The sequence below is a fragment of the Rhinopithecus bieti genome, unplaced genomic scaffold (assembly GCF_001698545.2).
Source record: "Rhinopithecus bieti isolate Rb0 unplaced genomic scaffold, ASM169854v2 scaffold_12928, whole genome shotgun sequence".
Taxonomy (NCBI): Eukaryota; Metazoa; Chordata; class Mammalia; order Primates; family Cercopithecidae; genus Rhinopithecus; species Rhinopithecus bieti.
Genome location: NW_016807614.1, coordinates 257,408 through 275,737, shown reverse-complemented (window position 1 = coordinate 275,737; position 18,330 = coordinate 257,408). Strand labels below are relative to the sequence as shown.

The 18,330-nt window shown below is 40.9% G+C and overlaps 1 protein-coding gene and 1 non-coding gene across 2 annotated transcripts in view; one reads left to right on the top strand and one right to left on the bottom strand.

Moving 5' to 3' along the window:
• CEP95 (centrosomal protein 95) overlaps positions 1 to 17,537 on the top strand; it is a 29,775-nt gene extending 12,238 nt beyond the window's left edge. The window contains exons 7-20 of the mRNA XM_017882836.1: positions 1,469 to 1,594; positions 2,797 to 2,990; positions 5,827 to 5,939; positions 6,128 to 6,257; positions 7,160 to 7,313; positions 9,218 to 9,357; positions 10,947 to 11,039; positions 11,886 to 12,018; positions 12,818 to 12,987; positions 13,098 to 13,172; positions 14,544 to 14,696; positions 16,198 to 16,344; positions 16,635 to 16,706; positions 17,198 to 17,537. Of these exons, the coding sequence (XP_017738325.1) occupies positions 1,469 to 1,594; positions 2,797 to 2,990; positions 5,827 to 5,939; positions 6,128 to 6,257; positions 7,160 to 7,313; positions 9,218 to 9,357; positions 10,947 to 11,039; positions 11,886 to 12,018; positions 12,818 to 12,987; positions 13,098 to 13,172; positions 14,544 to 14,696; positions 16,198 to 16,344; positions 16,635 to 16,706; positions 17,198 to 17,374 (1,877 nt within the window). The 3' untranslated portion in view covers positions 17,375 to 17,537. The remainder of the gene's footprint in view (positions 1 to 1,468; positions 1,595 to 2,796; positions 2,991 to 5,826; positions 5,940 to 6,127; positions 6,258 to 7,159; positions 7,314 to 9,217; positions 9,358 to 10,946; positions 11,040 to 11,885; positions 12,019 to 12,817; positions 12,988 to 13,097; positions 13,173 to 14,543; positions 14,697 to 16,197; positions 16,345 to 16,634; positions 16,707 to 17,197) is intronic.
• Positions 10,818 to 10,891, bottom strand: TRNAT-AGU (transfer RNA threonine (anticodon AGU)). Its single transcript has one exon. It is a non-coding gene; the product is annotated as a tRNA-Thr (tRNA).
• Positions 17,538 to 18,330: the final 793 nt, after the last annotated feature.

Sequence of the window (18,330 nt, the reverse complement as noted above, 5' to 3'; positions counted from 1 at the left end):
AGCCTTCAACCTTTCCCTCCAATAATCCTACTCCATCCTGCCCACCTTGGCTTCATAAATTACTAAACCAGTATATGGACCGTAAGTCTTGGAATATTCTCCCTTCCTTTTGGTTCCTGGCGAACTCACCCTCCAGTAGACCAAAAAGCTATGCTTGCCATTGGGGTCGGCACAGTAACAGAAGGACCAGAGTCAAGCGTGGATATTGCAAGAATGTTTCTTGAAGGAAGAGAATCAGGTGGATTGACTGGGAATGGAAGGGATGGTGATTGCAGAAACAGGTTCTGTGATGTCAAGTGCTGTGTAAAAAAGATGTTACTGTAAAATGAATTACTTATTTTAACATTATAAGTAGAGAGGGGAATTGTGTTTAAGAATAATGCAGTTAAGGCATAGGAAAAAAGATTAAGAGAGATGCCTGGCCAAGGTGTTTGGGTTTGATGTGATAAAAGGACTTATGGCAGCTTCCTTTCATATTTAGATTTAAAGTGTCTGATAGCTATCATATACATTCACAGGCATCTAATTTAGGCTTCAATATATGGACCATAGTCTTTTTTTTTTTTTTGACACCGAGTCTTGCTCTGTCACCCAGGGTGAAGTGCGGTGGCGCAGTCTCGGCCCACTGCAATCTCTGCCTCAGCCTCCCAAGCAGCTGGGATTACAAGTATGCGCCACATGCCCGACTGATTTTTGTATTTTTAGTAGAGATGAGGTTTCGCCTTGTTGGCTAGGCTGGTCTTGAACCTCTAACCTCAAGTGATCTGCCTGCCTTGGCCTCCCAAAGTACTGAGATTACAGGTATGAGCCACTGTGCCTGGCCTGGACCATGAGTCATTGTTTGTGGTACTAGCTAAGACCCTAACTGATGTCTATTCATACCAAGACGTGCCCATAAAACAGCCAGCATTTCCATAACCCTGGCATCTTATTTTTCTAAAGCAAAATAATAAAACATTATATAAAACTTTGCTTTTAAATTGCATAAATGATTCTGGACTACAAAATGGCATCTTTCTGATAGCAATTAAAAATAATTGATATTATGGCCGGTCACAGTGGCTCACGCCTGTAATCCCAGTACTTTGGGAGGCTGAGGTGGGCGGATCACCTGAGGTCAGGAGTTCGAGACCAGCCTGGCCAACATAGTGAAACCCTGTCACTACTAACAATACAAAAAAAATAGGCAGGCATGGTGGCAGGTGCCTGAGGCAGAATTGCTTGAACCTGGAAGGTGGAGGTTGCAGTGTGCCGAGATCATGCCATTGCACTCCAGCCTGGCGACAAGAGGGAAACTGTCTGAAAAAAATAATAACAATTGGTATTTTGAGCAATTGGACCAACATTACTTCTTTCAGCATTATTTAATATTTCTATTTCCTGAGTACAAAACTCTTGGCTTTTAGTATAATGTTCAGTAAACTATTTTGATAGTTAAAAATTTTACCTTTAATATTTTCTTTCCTAGGTGCTCAATGTCCTAATGAAGTGCTGTCTAAAAAAATCTCAGCCTCACCAAGTTCTAAATCACGTGAAGAGGTGTTGTACCCTCCTAGTGTTTTGTCCAAAAATAGGACATCCTTTGTTGAAGACAGTGAGTTGTAATGGATGTTAGTTCTTTACTGCTGCTGATCATTCTTGGGGCAATTGTTGTTGCTATTGGCCTTTTTACTTTTATTGCTGTATATGAGATCCTTTTTGGTCTTACATGATCTTGTAAATGTTTGCTATTAATTATGATCTCTGAATTCTGCTTAAGATGGTCTTTGGTTGCATATTTTTGCATCCACTATTTTATTACCTAAATTCTCAACACTCACCTTTTTTTTTTTTTTTTTTAAATGAGACAGAGTCTCTGATACATTAGTACATCTATTGGTGGTATTCATATTATTGGTAAATAACAAAGTATAGTAACTGGAAAAACATTCTTTTTTTTTTTGTTTGGAGACAGAGTCTAACTCTCTTGCCCAGGCTAGAGTGCAGTGGTGCGATCTCGGCTCACTGCAACCTCCGCCTCCTGGGTTCAAGGGATTCTCCTGTCTCAGCCTCCCGAGTAGCTGGGATTATAGGCGCTTGCCGCCACGCCCGGCTAATTTTTGTATTTTTAGTAGAGATGGGGTTTCGCCATGTTGGCCAGACTGGTCTCGAACTCCTGACCCTGTGTTCTGCCTGCCTCAGCCTCCCAAAGGGCTGGGATTACAAGCGTGAGCTACTGCACCTGGCCTCGAAAAATCATTCTTGTTTCTTCTTATCATCTCCAGGATTTTCATATGGTAGTAATACATAAAAATATTACTGCCTAATGAGTTTTGTAACATGTGAATGAACCATAATTCACATAACATAACATTCTTCAAGCCACTTAAGTTGCTTCCAGTTTTTTATTATTTTAAAGTAACTTTCAGGAAACAGTTTTATGATAATAACATTAAAATTACATCCGGGGCCAGGCACGGTAGCTCACACTTGTAATCCCAGCACTTTGGGAGTCTGAGGCAGGAGGATCACTTGAGCCCAGGAGTTTGAGACCAGCCTGGACAACATAGTGAGACCTCCTCTGTACTTCTTTTAAAACTAAAAAAATTAAAAAAGAAAATTACATTCTAATTTAATTAGATCCCTGTGTGTTGAGGCTACATCTCTGGTTTAATTATTTTTTTATGTTCTTTGTCTTAAGTTTAAAAAACATTTCTAATGTGTTTGAACATGTTTATGTAAGTATGTGTGTATTTATATAAAATAGTTTATTTCTTAGAATTGCATCGTAATATCCACTTTAATTTGTCTTACTAGCAGAAACCCTTTCTGTGAGTAGGATTCCAAATGCTAGGAAGCTAGGGGAGCCTATCCGAGCAGCTATTCCTTTACATCCACCCTACCACCCTTCAGAGCCTCGAGCACCCTGCCCCATAGGAAAAGAATACTTGCATTCAAGTCACTGCCCCCCAGCTGTAAATTCTACTCAAGAGCGTATGGAATTTTCTGGGGTAAGTGGAAAAGCTTACTTTCAGTTGGCTAGAAGTACACGTGTATGTGTGTCTGTCTGTGTGTTGGTAATTGATTAGAAGCCCGTGTGTGTGTGTGTGTGTATTGGTGAAGTCTTTATTCTTTGTCAGGGAAGCCCCTATATTTAAAGAAGTCTCTGCTAGAATTGTCAAGCATATTGTGCTAGTCAAAGCATTGTACTCCTTAAAATTTGCCTCTGTATATACCTGCACATTCTTATTCTAGGAAGATAGGAGAAAGATGAATGTATGTAAAGGGAAATAATAAGAGCCAACACATAGTGAATGTTTATTTTGTGGCAGGCGCAGTTCTGGATACTTTAGGGGTGTTGAATAATTTACTGCCCATAACAACTCTGGAGTAGCTACGATATTTATTGTGGGGAAGCTGATGTAGACAGGGCAAGGTTACACAGCAGTTACAGAGTCAGGATTTGAACTTGGGCATTCTGGCTTCAGAGTCCATATTGTGTCCGTAATTTAATAATTTCAAATTTAGAAAACACAGAGTGGAAAAGAAAATAACCATCCATGCATATTGTCATTATCCAGCATGAACCACTGTTCATACCATGCTGGCTTATTTGCTTCAATTGCAGTGAGCTGAGATCGTGCCACTGCACTCCAGCCTGGGTGACAGAGTGAGACTTCATCTCAAAGAAGGAAAGAAATAAAAAAAAACCCTTTTTATTTAGTCATCCTGTCCCTATCTTTCTAAAAAGAACAGGACTGGGTTCGGTGGCTCACACCTGTAATCCCAGCACTTTGGGAGGCTCACGTGAGCGCCAGAGTTTGAGACCATCCTGGGAAACATAGTGAGACCTTGTCTCTACTAAAAATAGAAAATTAGCCTGGAGTGGTGCATGCCTGTGATCTTAGCTATTTGGTAGGCTGAGGCAGGAGTGTCACTTGAGTCCAGGAACTGCAGTGAGCTGTGACCACACCACTGCATTCTAGCCTGGGCAGCAGAGCAAGACGCTGTCTCAAACAGAAAAAAATAAAATAAGAAAACGGGCAGGTATATACACAAGGTAGATATATAAACAATGATACGTTCTCATTATTTAAACATTCAAGCAATGCATTAAAAGTACAGAGATGAAATAGGCATTATTAACATTAGGTGACCACATTCTCTACATTCTATGCATCTAAAAAGTAGAGTGGATAGATAAAAAGAAGGGTTAAAATGGAGTCATAAGATAATGTTTACTTTTGGGGGAATCATAGTGGGAGTTTTGGAGGTGGTTCTGAGCTGGTAATATTCTGTTTCTTGACCTGGGTGGCAGTTAAATAGGAGTATTTATTTTGAAATAATTAAGCTAGAAATACTTTATTTTAAAAGTTTCATAAAAATAAGATTATGTTGTTCGTTTTATTTTTTTTTTTGAGACAGAGTGTCGCTGTGTCGCCCTGGCTGGAGTGTAGTGGTGCAATCTGCACCCACTGCAACCTCTACTTTCCAGGTTCAAGCAATTCTCCTGCCTCAGCCTCCCGAGTAGCTGGGACTACAGGCGCACATGCCACCACACCTGGCTGATTTTTTTTTTAGTAGAGACAGGGTTTTGCCATGTTGGCCAGGCTGGTCTCAAACTCCTGGCCTCATCCGCCTGCCTGTGCCTCCCAGAATGCTGAGATTATAGGCATGAACCACCACACCCAGCCTACTAAAAGGTATTTAATTTTACTCTAATAGAAAAAGATAATGAAGTGAAATTAAAGATATCATTAAACATTAAATAAATGGCCAGATGCAATGGCTCACGCCTGTAATCCCAGCACTTTGGGAGGTTGAGGTGGGTGGATCACGAGGTCAGTAGTTCAAGACCAGCCTGGCCAAGATGGTGAAACCCTGTCTCTACTGAAAATACAAAAATTAGCCGAGCACAGTGGCCGGTGCCTGTAATCCCAGCTACTGTGGAGGTTGAGGCAGGAGAATCGCTTGAACCCAGGAGGTGGAGGTTGCAGCAAGCCGAGATCGCACCACTGCACTCCAGCCTGGGTGACAGAGTGAGACTCCATCTCAAAAACAAACAAACCAAAAAACATTAAATAAATGTTTCTTCATCACAAGAAGTATCTTCTAAAAGATGATCTCTAAGACCAAGAAATAAATTTAGCTGGACACGGTAGCTCATGCCTGTAATCCCAGCACTTTGGAAGGCTGAGGCAGGTGGATCACCTGAGGTCGGGAGTTCGAGACCAGCCTGGCCAATATGCGAAACACTGTCTTTACTAAAAGTAAAAAAAAATTAGCCGGGTGTTATGGCACATGCCTGTAATCCCAGCTACTAGGGAGGCTGAGGCAGGAGAATCACTTGAACCTGGGAGGCGGATCGAGCCTTTGCACTCCAGCCTAGGCAACAGCGAAACTCAAAAAAAAAAAAATTTTTAAATGTTAAGGGTTTATATTCATATTTTGGGAGGTGTTGTCTTTGTTTTAACTGTTTCAATTTTGGACAGCCTTTATTGATATCAATACAAAAGATAACCACGTGAATACTCTGTACTAGTGGTAATTTTTTTTGTTGCCCAGGCATAGTGGTAATCCCTGAAAGTTCTTATTTAGAGAACACCTGGCCTGTCTTTTTATTTGAATGGCATCCTGAGCCACACTTTTTCTCTGAGCCCAAATTTCTAGACGTTGCTCCAGTCCTTTGGTGCATTGGGTGTCAATAGGGTATTTTGACAAATACACTTCAAAACGGAGATTGAAGGCATGTAGCTTTGTGCCACAGTTCCTCCCTTCCTCACCCCAGAAAGTTCATGTTTCTTATTTGTAGCTTTTTCAAATCAACTTTTTTTCTGTTTTTAATAGGATCTAGATGATAGAGTTTTCTTAACTTCCAAGTTGCCGAAAGACAGCAAACAGGAAGTGTACCCAGCTCAGGTCCAAGGGCTTAGGACAAGGAAGCCTCCCAAAGGAAAAAGGTAACATTACTGCAGACTTAAGTGTTTACAGTCTGTTTGCAAAGAAATTTGAAAATGCAGGGCCTAATCTCCAAATTTAGCTGTGAAGACCAGAATGAAATATTAGTTAAAGTATGTATTACAGTTATTTTAAACTAAATAATAGACACCTAGCTATTTTAACTGTCAGATGGTCACTTTTATTACAGAAATGAAAACAGAGCTACAGCCTCATCCTGCAATTCACCTTTTCCCCAGAGGCCAAGAAAGAGATTAACAGAACAAGAATTACATGATGTGTCAGAGAAACTCTCTCAGCGGCTCTCTGAACTAGATTGGGCAAGTCTTGTTTTTTCATCTATATTGAGATTCCCATGGTTTAAGTGAACATTTAAATAATCTCTCAGTTGAAAGCGAGGTATTAGAAATATAGTTGTGTCTTATTAATAGTTACTGTGAAAATGTTCTGTAAATCAGGCAGATGGAACAGGAAGTGATCTCTCAGCCTTTCATGATCTAACTAAATTTAGTGCAGATTTATCCAAATTTTATTAAATTTTGATGAAAACTAAATCATTTAACATAAATGATTATGTTAAGCCATTTTTCTTTAGATATATCTATATAGTTCCCCTTTGCCGCAAAAGACAGATCTAGTATGAAATTGGATGGATCACTGATTCTCACAAAATACAATATTACAGTTTTAAGGTATCATTGAATGAATGTTTTAAATCCCTGTGTGACTTAGTCAAAAGTTTATTGAAACTTGGTGATCCATAGCACTGATCTACACCTTTTTAAAACTAAACATGTATGCCAGGTGCAGTGGCTCATACCTGTAATTCCAGCACTTTGAAAGGCTGAGGCAGGCGGATCGCTTAAGCCCAGCAGTTTGAGACTAGCCTGGGCAACATGGTGAAACCCCATCTCTACAAAAAGTAAAAAATTAGCTGGGCTTGGTGGCATATGCCTGTAATCCCAGCTACTCAAGTGACTGAGATGGGGAATCACTTGAACCCAGCAGGCAGCCGTTGCAGTAAGCCCAGCTAGCACCACTGCACTCCAGCCTGGGTGACAGAATGGGATCCTGTCTCAAAAGTAAATAATTAAACATGCATAAGCGTCTGAAAACTTGTTATTAGTGACTGTCAAAGGAAGCTTTATTAAAGGTCTGCCTACTACAAATTTACATTCTGCTGAAGTTAGTGAATAGATGTTGAAAAAGGTTTTCTCAATAGATGTTAAAAAGTGCCCTGGGTGATCGGATTAAAGAAAAGACTGACCATAAAGAAGAAGATACTGGAAATGAAGAGGTAGAGGATGGAACTGAGGAGACAGTGTCTCAGCACAGTGATGGCATCGTGGAGTATGGGCCAAAGAAGTCAAGGCCAGGTACTTACCCCAGAGAGACTGAGAAGGCGGACATCCATGTGAACTACTTAGGCAGTTCCATCTGTTCTTAATAACTTATATTCTAATTTTAAATAGTTGAGAAATATATAAAAGGATCAGAAGTAATATCAAACACCTGGATCTTCCCTGGCTAGAAGTAGCAGGTGTTAACAGTTATGTTTGCTTTAGCCCCTTTGTGTTTAAGAAATAAAACAGTAGAAACCCCCTCTGCTCTCCCTACAGATCTCTTTTCCCCACTCTCAGTGCAACCACTATCTTAAAGTTGGCATTTTTCTTCTGATCCTTGTTTTTATACTTTAACAGCTCATACATTACTTGTCTAAACATACTATTGTTTTATGTTGTTTAGAAATTTACATACTGTATATATTATTCTGCAACTTTCATTTTTTTGTGATATTGTCTTAGAAATCTATTGCTGTTGATACTTATAGATCCAGCTCATTCATTTTAACTGCAGTGAAACTGAGTTCTTACAGTGTGTCACTTTTGTGTGGGTGTATAGCACTATACATTTCCCCTATTGCTGGACATGTTGATTGTTTCCAGTTTTCATTACTATAAAAAATCTGCAACGAACAGCCTAGAATATGTGCAAGAGTTTCTGTGATATCTCCATCTAGTAGGATTGCTGGATTGTAAGGCCTACATTTCTTCACCACTGCCAGCTTGCCCACCAAAGTGATTGCACTGCTTTATACTCATATCAGCAGTTTCTGGTTTGCCACATCTTTGCAGATACTTCCTACTGTTTGATATGCCATTGTTCAAATCCAATTATCCTGTCTTCCACCAACTAAAATCCTGCATATTTTACATTTAGTTTTATCTACTTTGGGCATCCATTGTTTCTTCAGAAATAGCCTTTTTCTGACCCAACTTCCTTAACTTTTTCAATTGTTTTTTACTCCTTCAAGAATGCTCTTTCCTTCTCTTGATTGTTTCATCTCTCTTCCCTTTAAAAGGACTCAGCCAATTTCTAGGCACCCTCATCCAGGAACCTCTTCCTTTCCCTTATTATGTACATACACATGGTATCCTATTGTGAAAACAGGTAATAAATTAAAATATTATTGCAGGTGCATCTTCAGTTTCTAGAGAGAATACATCATGAGCAGCTATCATTCAAAATAGATTATGCAAGTCAGTTTTTAAAAATACATCTTAGAATTTGAAATGTGAAAGATTTGAATTAAAAGCATGTGAAAAAAATAACAAGCTCAGGGAAAATTTATTTATAAAGGTACCAAAACTAGCTTCCTTGGTCTTAAGGCTATCTTGAAGTGCTTTTCCCACTGGAGTCACCCTCTTCACAACTAGCAGATGCCCAGACACACCTATAGACAATGGGATAAAAAGGTTTGTAGAAAGAAATGGTTTGTTAGATCTCTTTGGCAGTGTGCAATTAGGAGGGCTAGATTGCTAAGTAGGGAAAAATTGGGACCGCTTAGACAATGCTTAACATGTTAACTTTGCCTATAAGCATATATAATAAGATAGATATGTATGCTTACATCCCACCTCCTCAGGACCCAGATAGGTAAAAGGATAGCAGATGCGCGGCTCAGATAATTTATCTTTTCTCTCTTCCCATCTCCCCCATCACCAAGAGCACTCTCCATGGTCCTTTGTGCATAGGAGGCATTCCATGTGTTGAATATCCAAAGTTGAATGTAGAAGCTAAATGTTTGAGACAGTACACATTTGTATGCATTTGTCTGTTACTTGGTGTTACCATACCAATACAAGTTAGTTACAGAAGAGAGTCCCTTTAGCACATTTCACTCATCAGTCTCTTTGGATTTAGTAAAAACCAACTTTGGTTTCCAGCATAACATTCTGGCTATCAGGAACTAATGTTATGTGTCTTTTCTCTGTTGCAGGACTTTCCATGCATAGAAAGCCACCCTACAGATCCCATTCGCTCTCTCCATCTCCAGCTAACAAACGCAAACAGTTCCACACGGAGAGAAAAAGGCAGCGCAAGCCAAGAGAAACAGATACCCACCAATTTCGAGCACAGGTGGTACTTCTCCATCTCTTGACTACCATTAAGCAGCAGCCAATACCATTTCCCCTCAACCAGATGCTACCATGAACATGCTGTTGATTTAAGGCTTAAAATGCATTTCATATTCTTGAGTGGAGTGGATAATAGAGAGCTACGTGGCATAGCTTATGTCCCCATTAGCATAAAATTATACTCATGAAACTTAAGAAAAATAACCTGGCCGGACATAGCTTGGTGTTCCAGTAGATTAAGAAAGAGGAGATCAGCATGAGTTGTTATTTTCAGAGTGAGCTTTAGAGATGAGGGGAATTTGAGGTGGATTAAAGTGACAGGCCACTTGAGTTACAGAGAGGATGAGATCAAGTACCCAAGACAGGAATGAGAGGAGGTGGTTGGGATTCAACAACAAGGAGACTGGTATGATTACCTAGGAAGACTTTCCACTGTGGAATGTGGATTTTGAAATGTAGCATGGATTTAGAACACTTAAGTTGTTTACAGTAGTAGGTTTTATAATGCAGTAGGATTTATAATGGTGAAAAACTAAAACTAATTCAGACGTCTCACACTCATTTGTAACTCAGCATGTAACTTCCACTCAGGAGAGTATCAAAATAATTGCAAAAACTTGAGAATAGAAAAAATGCATGATGTAAAATTTCATTTTATGTCCCAATTATATATGTTAAAGTAATGTAGATTTGTGAGCCGGGCGCAGTGGCCCAGCACTTAGGGAGGCTGAGACAGGTGGATCACCTGAGGTCGGGAGTTTGAGACCAGCCCAACCAACATGGTGAAACCCCATCTCTACTAAAAATACAAAAATTAGCCGGGCATGGCAGTGCACGCCTGTAGTCCCAGCTACTCAGGAGGCTGAAGCAGGAGAATCACTTGAACTTGGGAAGTGGAAGTTGCAGTGAGCCGAGTTTGTGCCACTGACTCCAGTCTGGGCGAGAGTGAGACTCTGCCTCAAAAAACAAAAAAAACCCATACATTTGTGATACAGAGTCTGAAAGGAATTTTTAAAAAAGTGAATGAGCGGCCGGGCGCGGTGGCTCACGCCTGTAATCCCAACACTTTGGGAGGCCAAGGTGGGCGGATCACAAGGTCAGGAGATTGAGATCACGGTGAAACCCCACCTTAACTAAAAATACAAAAAAAAAATTAGCCGGGCGCGATGGCAGGATTTTTTTTTTTCCTCAAGGCGGAGTTTTACTCTTGTTGCCCAGGCTGGAGTGCAGTGGCTTGATCTCGGCTTACCTCAACCTCTGCTTCCCGGATACAAGCAATTCTCCTGCCTCAGCTTCCTGAGTAGCTGAGATTACAGGCATGCACCACCATGCCCAGCTAATTTTGTATTTTTAGTAGAGATGGGTTTCTACATGTTGGTCAGGCTGGTCTCGAACTCCCGACCTCAGGTGATCCACCTGGCTCAGCCTCACCGCATGTGACTAAGCTTGGATGCTCAGTTGAGGCACCGCTGGGATTCGAACCCAGGATCTCCTGTTTACTAGACGGGTGCTTTAACCAGCTAAGCCATGGTACTGCCCGTTGTATATGTTTTTAATAACTGTACTATCATATGACCTTTTCCCCTATAGGCATTTACTGAAGCATTTGAAAGGGAGCTAAGAAGACATAAAGTTCAAGAGAATATTGGACCTCTAAGAATACATGAGGAGGAGGAGGAAACAGTGGGTAAAAGTCTACACTGTAATAAATGCCATTTGATCAGATGAGGGGGAAGCATAAAGAAGATCTTTTAAAAGAAAAGGGGCCAACAGGGCCTTAATCATGAGCTCTTTAGGAAAAGGCAGGATTTCATGTCATGATACAGGACTGTTGCTTCTTAATAAGGCATTCAGGTTGCTAAAATATGACAAGACGTGGTACCAAAGAAAACTAGCGTTTTTTCCCCTACTTAAAACTTACCATCAGTTTTTAAGGGTATTTGACTTAGCAGTTCAGGGGCTTAAAAACTAGTCTAGGCTGACAAAATTAAAGAAGAGTAAGACAAGACAGAACATCCTAGTTGCTCTAGACCTGGTTGTAAGAAACCCAAAACTGAAGTTTTCATTGCCTTTCAAAAGAGTGGTTACAGAAACGAAATGAAATCATGGGGAAAATGCTTATGCTAAAATACTAGTGAACAAAACAGGATATAAAGTACAGTATGGTTACAACTAAGCATACTGCATAGTTGCTTGAGAATTTTTTTAAATCTACGTGGAAAAAGAGAAGTACATCGAAACATTAATAGGTTAAAAAAAAAAAGATTAATAGTGGTTGTATTTAGGGTGTGGGACTATGGTGACTGAAACTTGAAAAGATTCAGTGCTTTTCAAATTCCAAGGGATGCCAGAGGCCAAAAGATGCCTTTAGTTTAGAGTGAGTGAATTATTAACCAGATTTTACAAATTTGAAGTAAGGTGGTTTGGCTGGGGAGTAGTTAGCTATTTTTGTCAATATGTAATATTTAAGATGATGCATGAAAGAACTATTAGACCTTTTATTTTTATTGTTTTGTATCTGCTTCTAAGGAAAAAATATACAGAGGAGAAGCTGTTCGTAAAGGAACTCCAGAATGTAGTCAGTCCTGGAAGATTTACTCTAGAAAAACCACAACTCAACGTCCAAGAGGTGGCCTCCCAAAGCCAAACAAAGCAGTTCCAAGTAAGAACCACAGAATTGTACTTTATGGAAAACTGGCAGCCTTTGAAAGCGAGTGCAGCATTCCAGGGACACAGCACTGAAAGCTAACATCCACCAGTTAGCTGAAGAAAGTTTTTTTTTTCCATTGCCCTGTGGCTGGTTTTCTGCAGAGGGCTAAAACTCTTCAATAAAGAAGTACCTTAGGGAGGCCTGTATATTGGCACCCAAGGAATGCCAGGTCTGCCACCTGCTGCGCCACCATTAGCCTCACTCCTGTGCTTACTCACTTTGGATGCGTTTTTGTCTGTTTCTGGGAAGTTGGTAGAATGAAGGGGATGCTCCAAGGCAAGCAGATGGCCTGTCCACCTCCTGTATATTGACAGTGCCAGTGAGTGTAGAGTCTTCTTACAAGGAAACAAAGCCATGAGGAATGCCAGGCTTCCTGTTATACCCCAAAGATTGCTGGCCCTCCTACTATATCCTTTAGACCAGAAACTTTTCTTCTAAGCACTTGCCTACCAGGAGGGTTGAGGAGTCTTCTATTTTGCCATACATAGAGAATCTACCTGCAGGCACTGAAGCAGCTGAGCAATTAGGATGGACTTCCCAGGACCAGCATGGCATCAGTCAGAACTTATTTTTATCCTTATCAGTAGTTGGCTTACTCCAATCAGAGGAGGAATGCAATTATAAGTACATTTAGAATTGTTCTTTACAGAATCAAAACCGTATCACTTACATAAGCTTTGATCTACCAGGGATGTTGGATGAGTTCTTGTCCACAAGTCTCAGATTAAGAACATCTTCTTTTACCTTGCAGTGAAAGTAAGTGAACACAGTCTCCTGCCCCTTATGCTGGAGCAGTTTCCATTTCTCTATGTTTCTGGCCCAACACTAAGCAAAATGTGGAAACAGCAAATTGCACAGGTTGAACAGCTTAAGAAAGAGGCATGTAGAGAAAATCGATCAAAGAAGAAACTGCAAGATGAAGTAAGTTACTGTCAGTCTTAAGCATAGGAATTTAAATGAGAGAAGAGCTTATCCTTGATAATTGAGTGAACAGCATTATTAACCTACTTGATTTTGTGTCCCCCTTCAAGATAGAAGAAGCCCTAAGAAGGCATGACCTCCTTACTACCCTTGTCAGGAAAGAGTATGAACATAACAAGAGACTGGTATGTCAAGAGCAAGTTGGGTATTATAATTTTGAATTTGTTATATTCATTCCCTTTATCTGTGCTAGCTGGGCAACAGTCCCACAGACCCTTCACCTCTAACACCTGCATGTGGAAGTGTTGCTTAGGTCTTTAACCAAAATTGATAGCCCATGCCTATAATCCCAGCACTTTGGGAGGCTGAGGTGAGAGGATCACTTGAGACCAGCCTCAGCAACATAGTGGGACCCTGTCTTAAAAAATATATATATGGGTGTGGAAAAAATCAGCCTGGTGTGGTGGCATTTGCCTGTGGTCCCAGCTACTTGGGAGGCAGAAGTGGGAAGCGTGGGAGGGCAAGGCTGCAGTGAGCTGTGATCTTGCCACTGCACTCCAGCCTGAGTGCCAAAGTGAGACCCTGTCTCAACAACAATAAAACAAACCCAGAACGGGCAGGGGAAGAGCTAGGTACTTTATGTACACAGTTGCAGTTAGTCTTTATAGTAATCTATTAGAGATGTTTTCTGTGAAATGAAAACCCTGAAGCTTTGAGATATTAAGTAACTTGCCCTGGGTCTCACTGATAAGCAAGGGACACAGCTGAGATTTTAACCCAGTTCTGTCTGTGGACCTCCATGGACCCGTCTAGGTGCCAAGTGGCTGAACTTAGTGCTGTTTGCCGTCTCCTATCCTCCTCAGGTCCCAAGTAGAGAGCTCTGGGATTTATCAGCCTCCGTTACAATTTTGATGAGAAATTGTACTTAGAGAATTATGAAGGGAGAGGATGGAGGTCAGAAACAATCTGCCAAAGGAAGAGATTTGAAAATCTTTGCCTGAGTGTGGAGTAGAGATAAGCTATGAGAACTATAATACTAAACAGTTCCAGAAAGATCTCAGGAACTGCAGATGGTACTTTCCTATGGGGGGGAAAACACTAATATCTGAAACACCTACATAAGTGTCTGTAGGTGACCCCATTTCATCTTCACTCCTTTGTCAGATTTTGTCTAATTTCCTTAGTTTTTGCCTAAATACTCCTGGCAGCTCAGGCTCTGCTTGAAAGTCTGGATGTGCCATTTTCCTACTCCTTGTGAGCTGGCATATGGGCCAGCCTTGTTAGCAGCCTCCTGGTGGCATGGGAAGTGAGCCCTCAGTTCCACAGGAGTGTCCAGGATCACTGCTGCCCTCTGCTGCGGTGGGGGGTTATTGGAGCTGCTCTTCAGATTGAAGTGATGAAGCTGCCAAAGGCTGAAGGGCTTCTGGGGCCACTGGCCCCCCACAGCTGGCATCCTGCCTGAAGACATTGTGATGGGGACTGGGGCAGATGAGAACACTGGAGTCTGCATTCCTCTTGTCCTTACCCTTCTCTTCCCTCCTCTTTCCCTTTCTTAGCAAGACTTCAAGGACTGCATTCGTAGGCAAAGGTTGACCCAATCAAAGATAAAAGAAAATCGACAGCAAATCGTTCGTGCTCGAAAATATTATGATGATTATAGAGTTCAGTTGCATGCAAAAATGATGAGAATGAGGACCCGGGAAGAAATGGTAAGTCTGGCTTTTCTGTCCAGCCCTGTTAAGAAGGTGAACTTTGTTACCTTTCAGGACCACCACCTTTGTTCGTGACTCTTGTCCAAATTTGAATCCGAAATCTAAATGGAAGTCCTGTAGTGCTGGCCCTGAGTTCTGCTTGGCCACACTTCATTTTCTTACTCCATTGTGCATTCCCGTCCATTCTCAGTCCCTGTGTCTCTCATCTTAATGTGAAGTCTTACTTCTTCCCTGCCTCTTACACATAATAGGTACGTCTCCAGTAAAACTACTTTAGATGTTTGGGAACATGTTGTGAGAGACAGGAATTTAAGGTGTGATAACATGACCTTGTATTCCACATAAAATCAGGGATAGTGTCAAAACAGCTGTACTGTGAGAGGTTTTCCACAAGGTATTTGCTATGTCATCCTTATCAGGCTGAAATGATTAACCTTTTGAGATCCCAAGCTAGCAAGAAATTTCATCTGTAAAATCGTTTAGTAATTGTAGTTAACTGCCTTGGTAAAATGTAAAATGGTGCAGCTGCTTTGGAGAACAATCTAGCAGTTCTTCAGAAGGTTACCGAAAGGTCATATAGAGCTACCCTAGGACCCAGCAATTTCACCCCTAGCTATGTAATCACACAAAAAAACACAAATGTTCATAGCTTTACTTGTAGTAGCCTAAAAGGAGAAACAACCCAAAGTGTCCGTCAGTTAACGAATTGGAGAAACAGTGCGCATTATTCATACAGTAGGATGTTACTTGGCAATAAAAATGAATGAAGAATTCATATATACTGCAGTATAGATGAACCTTGAAAACATTTCTTTCATGGAGTGAAAGAAACCAAATACGAAAGGCCACGAATTACATGATTCCATTTTTAGGAAGTGTCCAGAATATGCAAATCCATGGAGATAGAAAGTAGACAGACTGGTGACTGTCAAGCGCTAAGGATAGGACAGGGGGAATGAGCACTAATCAGTATAGGGTTTCTTTTTGGGGTGATAACAATGTTCTGTAGTGGTGATGGCTGCACAACTAAGTATAATAAGGCATACTGAGTTACTTACTTTAAAAGGATAAGGCTGGGCTCAGTGGCTCACGCCTGTAATCCCAGCACTTTGGGAAGCTAAGGTGCAAGGATTGCTTGGGACCAGCCTGGGCAACATAGTGAGACCTCATGTCTCCAAAAAATTAAAAATGTAGCCAGGCGTGGCGGCACATGCCTGTAGTCCGAGCTACTCAGGGAGCCAAGGTGGGAGAATTGCTTGAGCCTGGGAGGTCAAGGCTGCAGTGAGCTGTTGACTGCATCACTACACTCCAGCCTGGGTGATAGAGCGATAACCTGTCTCAAAAAAAAAAAGGAGGTAAATTTTATGGTATGTCAAAATATCTGAATAAAACTAGTATTTAAAAAAAAAAACCTTTGTGAAATACAATCAGTATATACCTCTAGTTGGCCAAAATGATTATATTCCTCAATGACTTTATTTTTACGATTAAATGACAGATATTTAAGAAACTGTTTGAAGAAGGTTTAAACATTCAAAAGCAGAGATTACGAGACCTAAGAAACTATGCCAAAGAAAAGCGAGATGAACAAAAGAGACGCCACCAGGATGAACTGGACTCCATGGAGAACTACTATAAGGACCAGGTGGGCTCCTGGCACTTGGTTACGCTGTTGTGCTTAGTCCTGACCGCTTGCCCTTGTGGCAAAACTTGCTTAGTCTGTTGACAGTAAACCTCCTTGTGTTAACTAAAGTTTGCACTCTACAGATTAGAGGACCCCATTTTCAAGACTGAAATTTAAGATCAAATAATATTTGACCATAGTACAGTATATTGCCCTATTTCCATTAAAATTATTTTAAGCCTATGAACATTAAGAAATGTTACATTTGGACTACAAACATTAAATATTTGTTTTTTTCTTCCTATAAACAGTTTTCATTGCTGGCAGAAGCCATATCACAGGAACATCAAGAACTTAAAGCCAGAGAGAAATCTCAGGCCCAGGTAATAATTAACAAGATAGAAGCAAAGTCACGCACTGCATGGCAACGTTTCCTTCAGCAAGGGACCTCGTACATTGGTGGTTGGGGCAATAGGCTATACCATATAGCCCCGGTGTGCAGTAGACTGTACCATCTGGGTTTGTGTAAGTACGCTGACATTTTGCACAATAACAAAACACTTGATGCATTTCTTGGAACATAATCTCCATCATTAAGTGACATTTATTTACATTTTATTTACATTTAGTTTATTTACATTTTTAGGAAGTAGAAAACAAACGTAAAGGGAATGGAGAGAAGACTAATAAGGCAATCCATCTATGACCCAAGACATTTTTATCCTGATTTTAACTGTAGTTAGGTCTCTGTAAGAGCTGCTGCTAGATTATTAAAAGTTTTGGAGTTTGATTAGCTGGAAGATGGAGAGGTAACAATAGATGAGGGCCTGGATAAATGCTGTGAACAGCAGGATGACATGCCTTCTTTTTTCAGACATTACATAAGGTGAAGAGGGAGCTGAGATCTAAGATGGAGAAGGAAATTCAGCAGCTGCAGGACATGATAACACAGAATGATGATGATGTTTTCTTCCGGGAACTGGAAGCTGAGCGCTTCAGATCTCGGCTTCAGCTGGCTTCCTTTCAGTACAGTAAAAGTCCCTCCCTGTGAGGCCAGACTTGATAATAGGTGAAGGTTCTGGAGGCCTTTACCAGGACAGAGCTAGAATTGAGCCAGTAAACAGATAAGCCAGAAAAGTCATTTTCAAATGCTTTACCTATATTTCCAGTACTTTTTATGAATTTTAAAATAAAAATTGTTTTCTAAAGGTTTATTGCTTTTGAATTTATGACCTAACATCTGAAAAGGGGGGGATCTTCATTAGTCGTATTTGTGCTAAAGCAATTAACAAGCCTTGTTTGAGCAGCCAGCTCCTGAAGTTTGTTGCTTTAAGTAAACAAAAATAATTAAGAATTAACACTTGAGGACAAAAAAATACATACATTAGAGAAGAAAGGTGGGTGGTTATCAGAGGTGGGCCTTGGAGAACCTTGACAGTACCATGTACGTGTAGACTTTTCATAACGTGACTGGAAGATGAGGGAACATGCATTGTGGCAGTTGGGCGCAGTGGCTCACGCCTATAATCCCAGCACTTTGGGAGGCTGAGGCAGATGGATCACTTGAGGTCAGGAGTTCGAGACCAGCCTGGCCAGCATGGTGAAACGCCGTCTGTACTAAAAGTACAAAAATTAGCTAGGCATGGTGGCACCCAGCTGAGGCACGAGAATTGCTTGAACTTGGGAGGTGGAGGTTGCAGTGAGCCGAGATCGCACCACTGCACTCCAGCCTGGGCAACAAAAGTGAAACTCTTTCTCAAAAAAATAAAAAATAAAATGCATTATGGTTTCTGTTGGCAGAAGATAGCAGTGAGAAGAGATAAAGGGTGGAAAGCCAGGCTGTCATTCAAAGATGCATTAGTGACTGCAGGTGGGAAGAAGGCATGATGGGCTTTAAGTGGGCAAGAGTGTACCAGCCTCATCTCTGATATGGAGGAATATGAGGAAAAAAAAAAACCACTTGGGGATGGTGTTTTCAATGGACAGGAAAAGCTACACTTAAGCTAG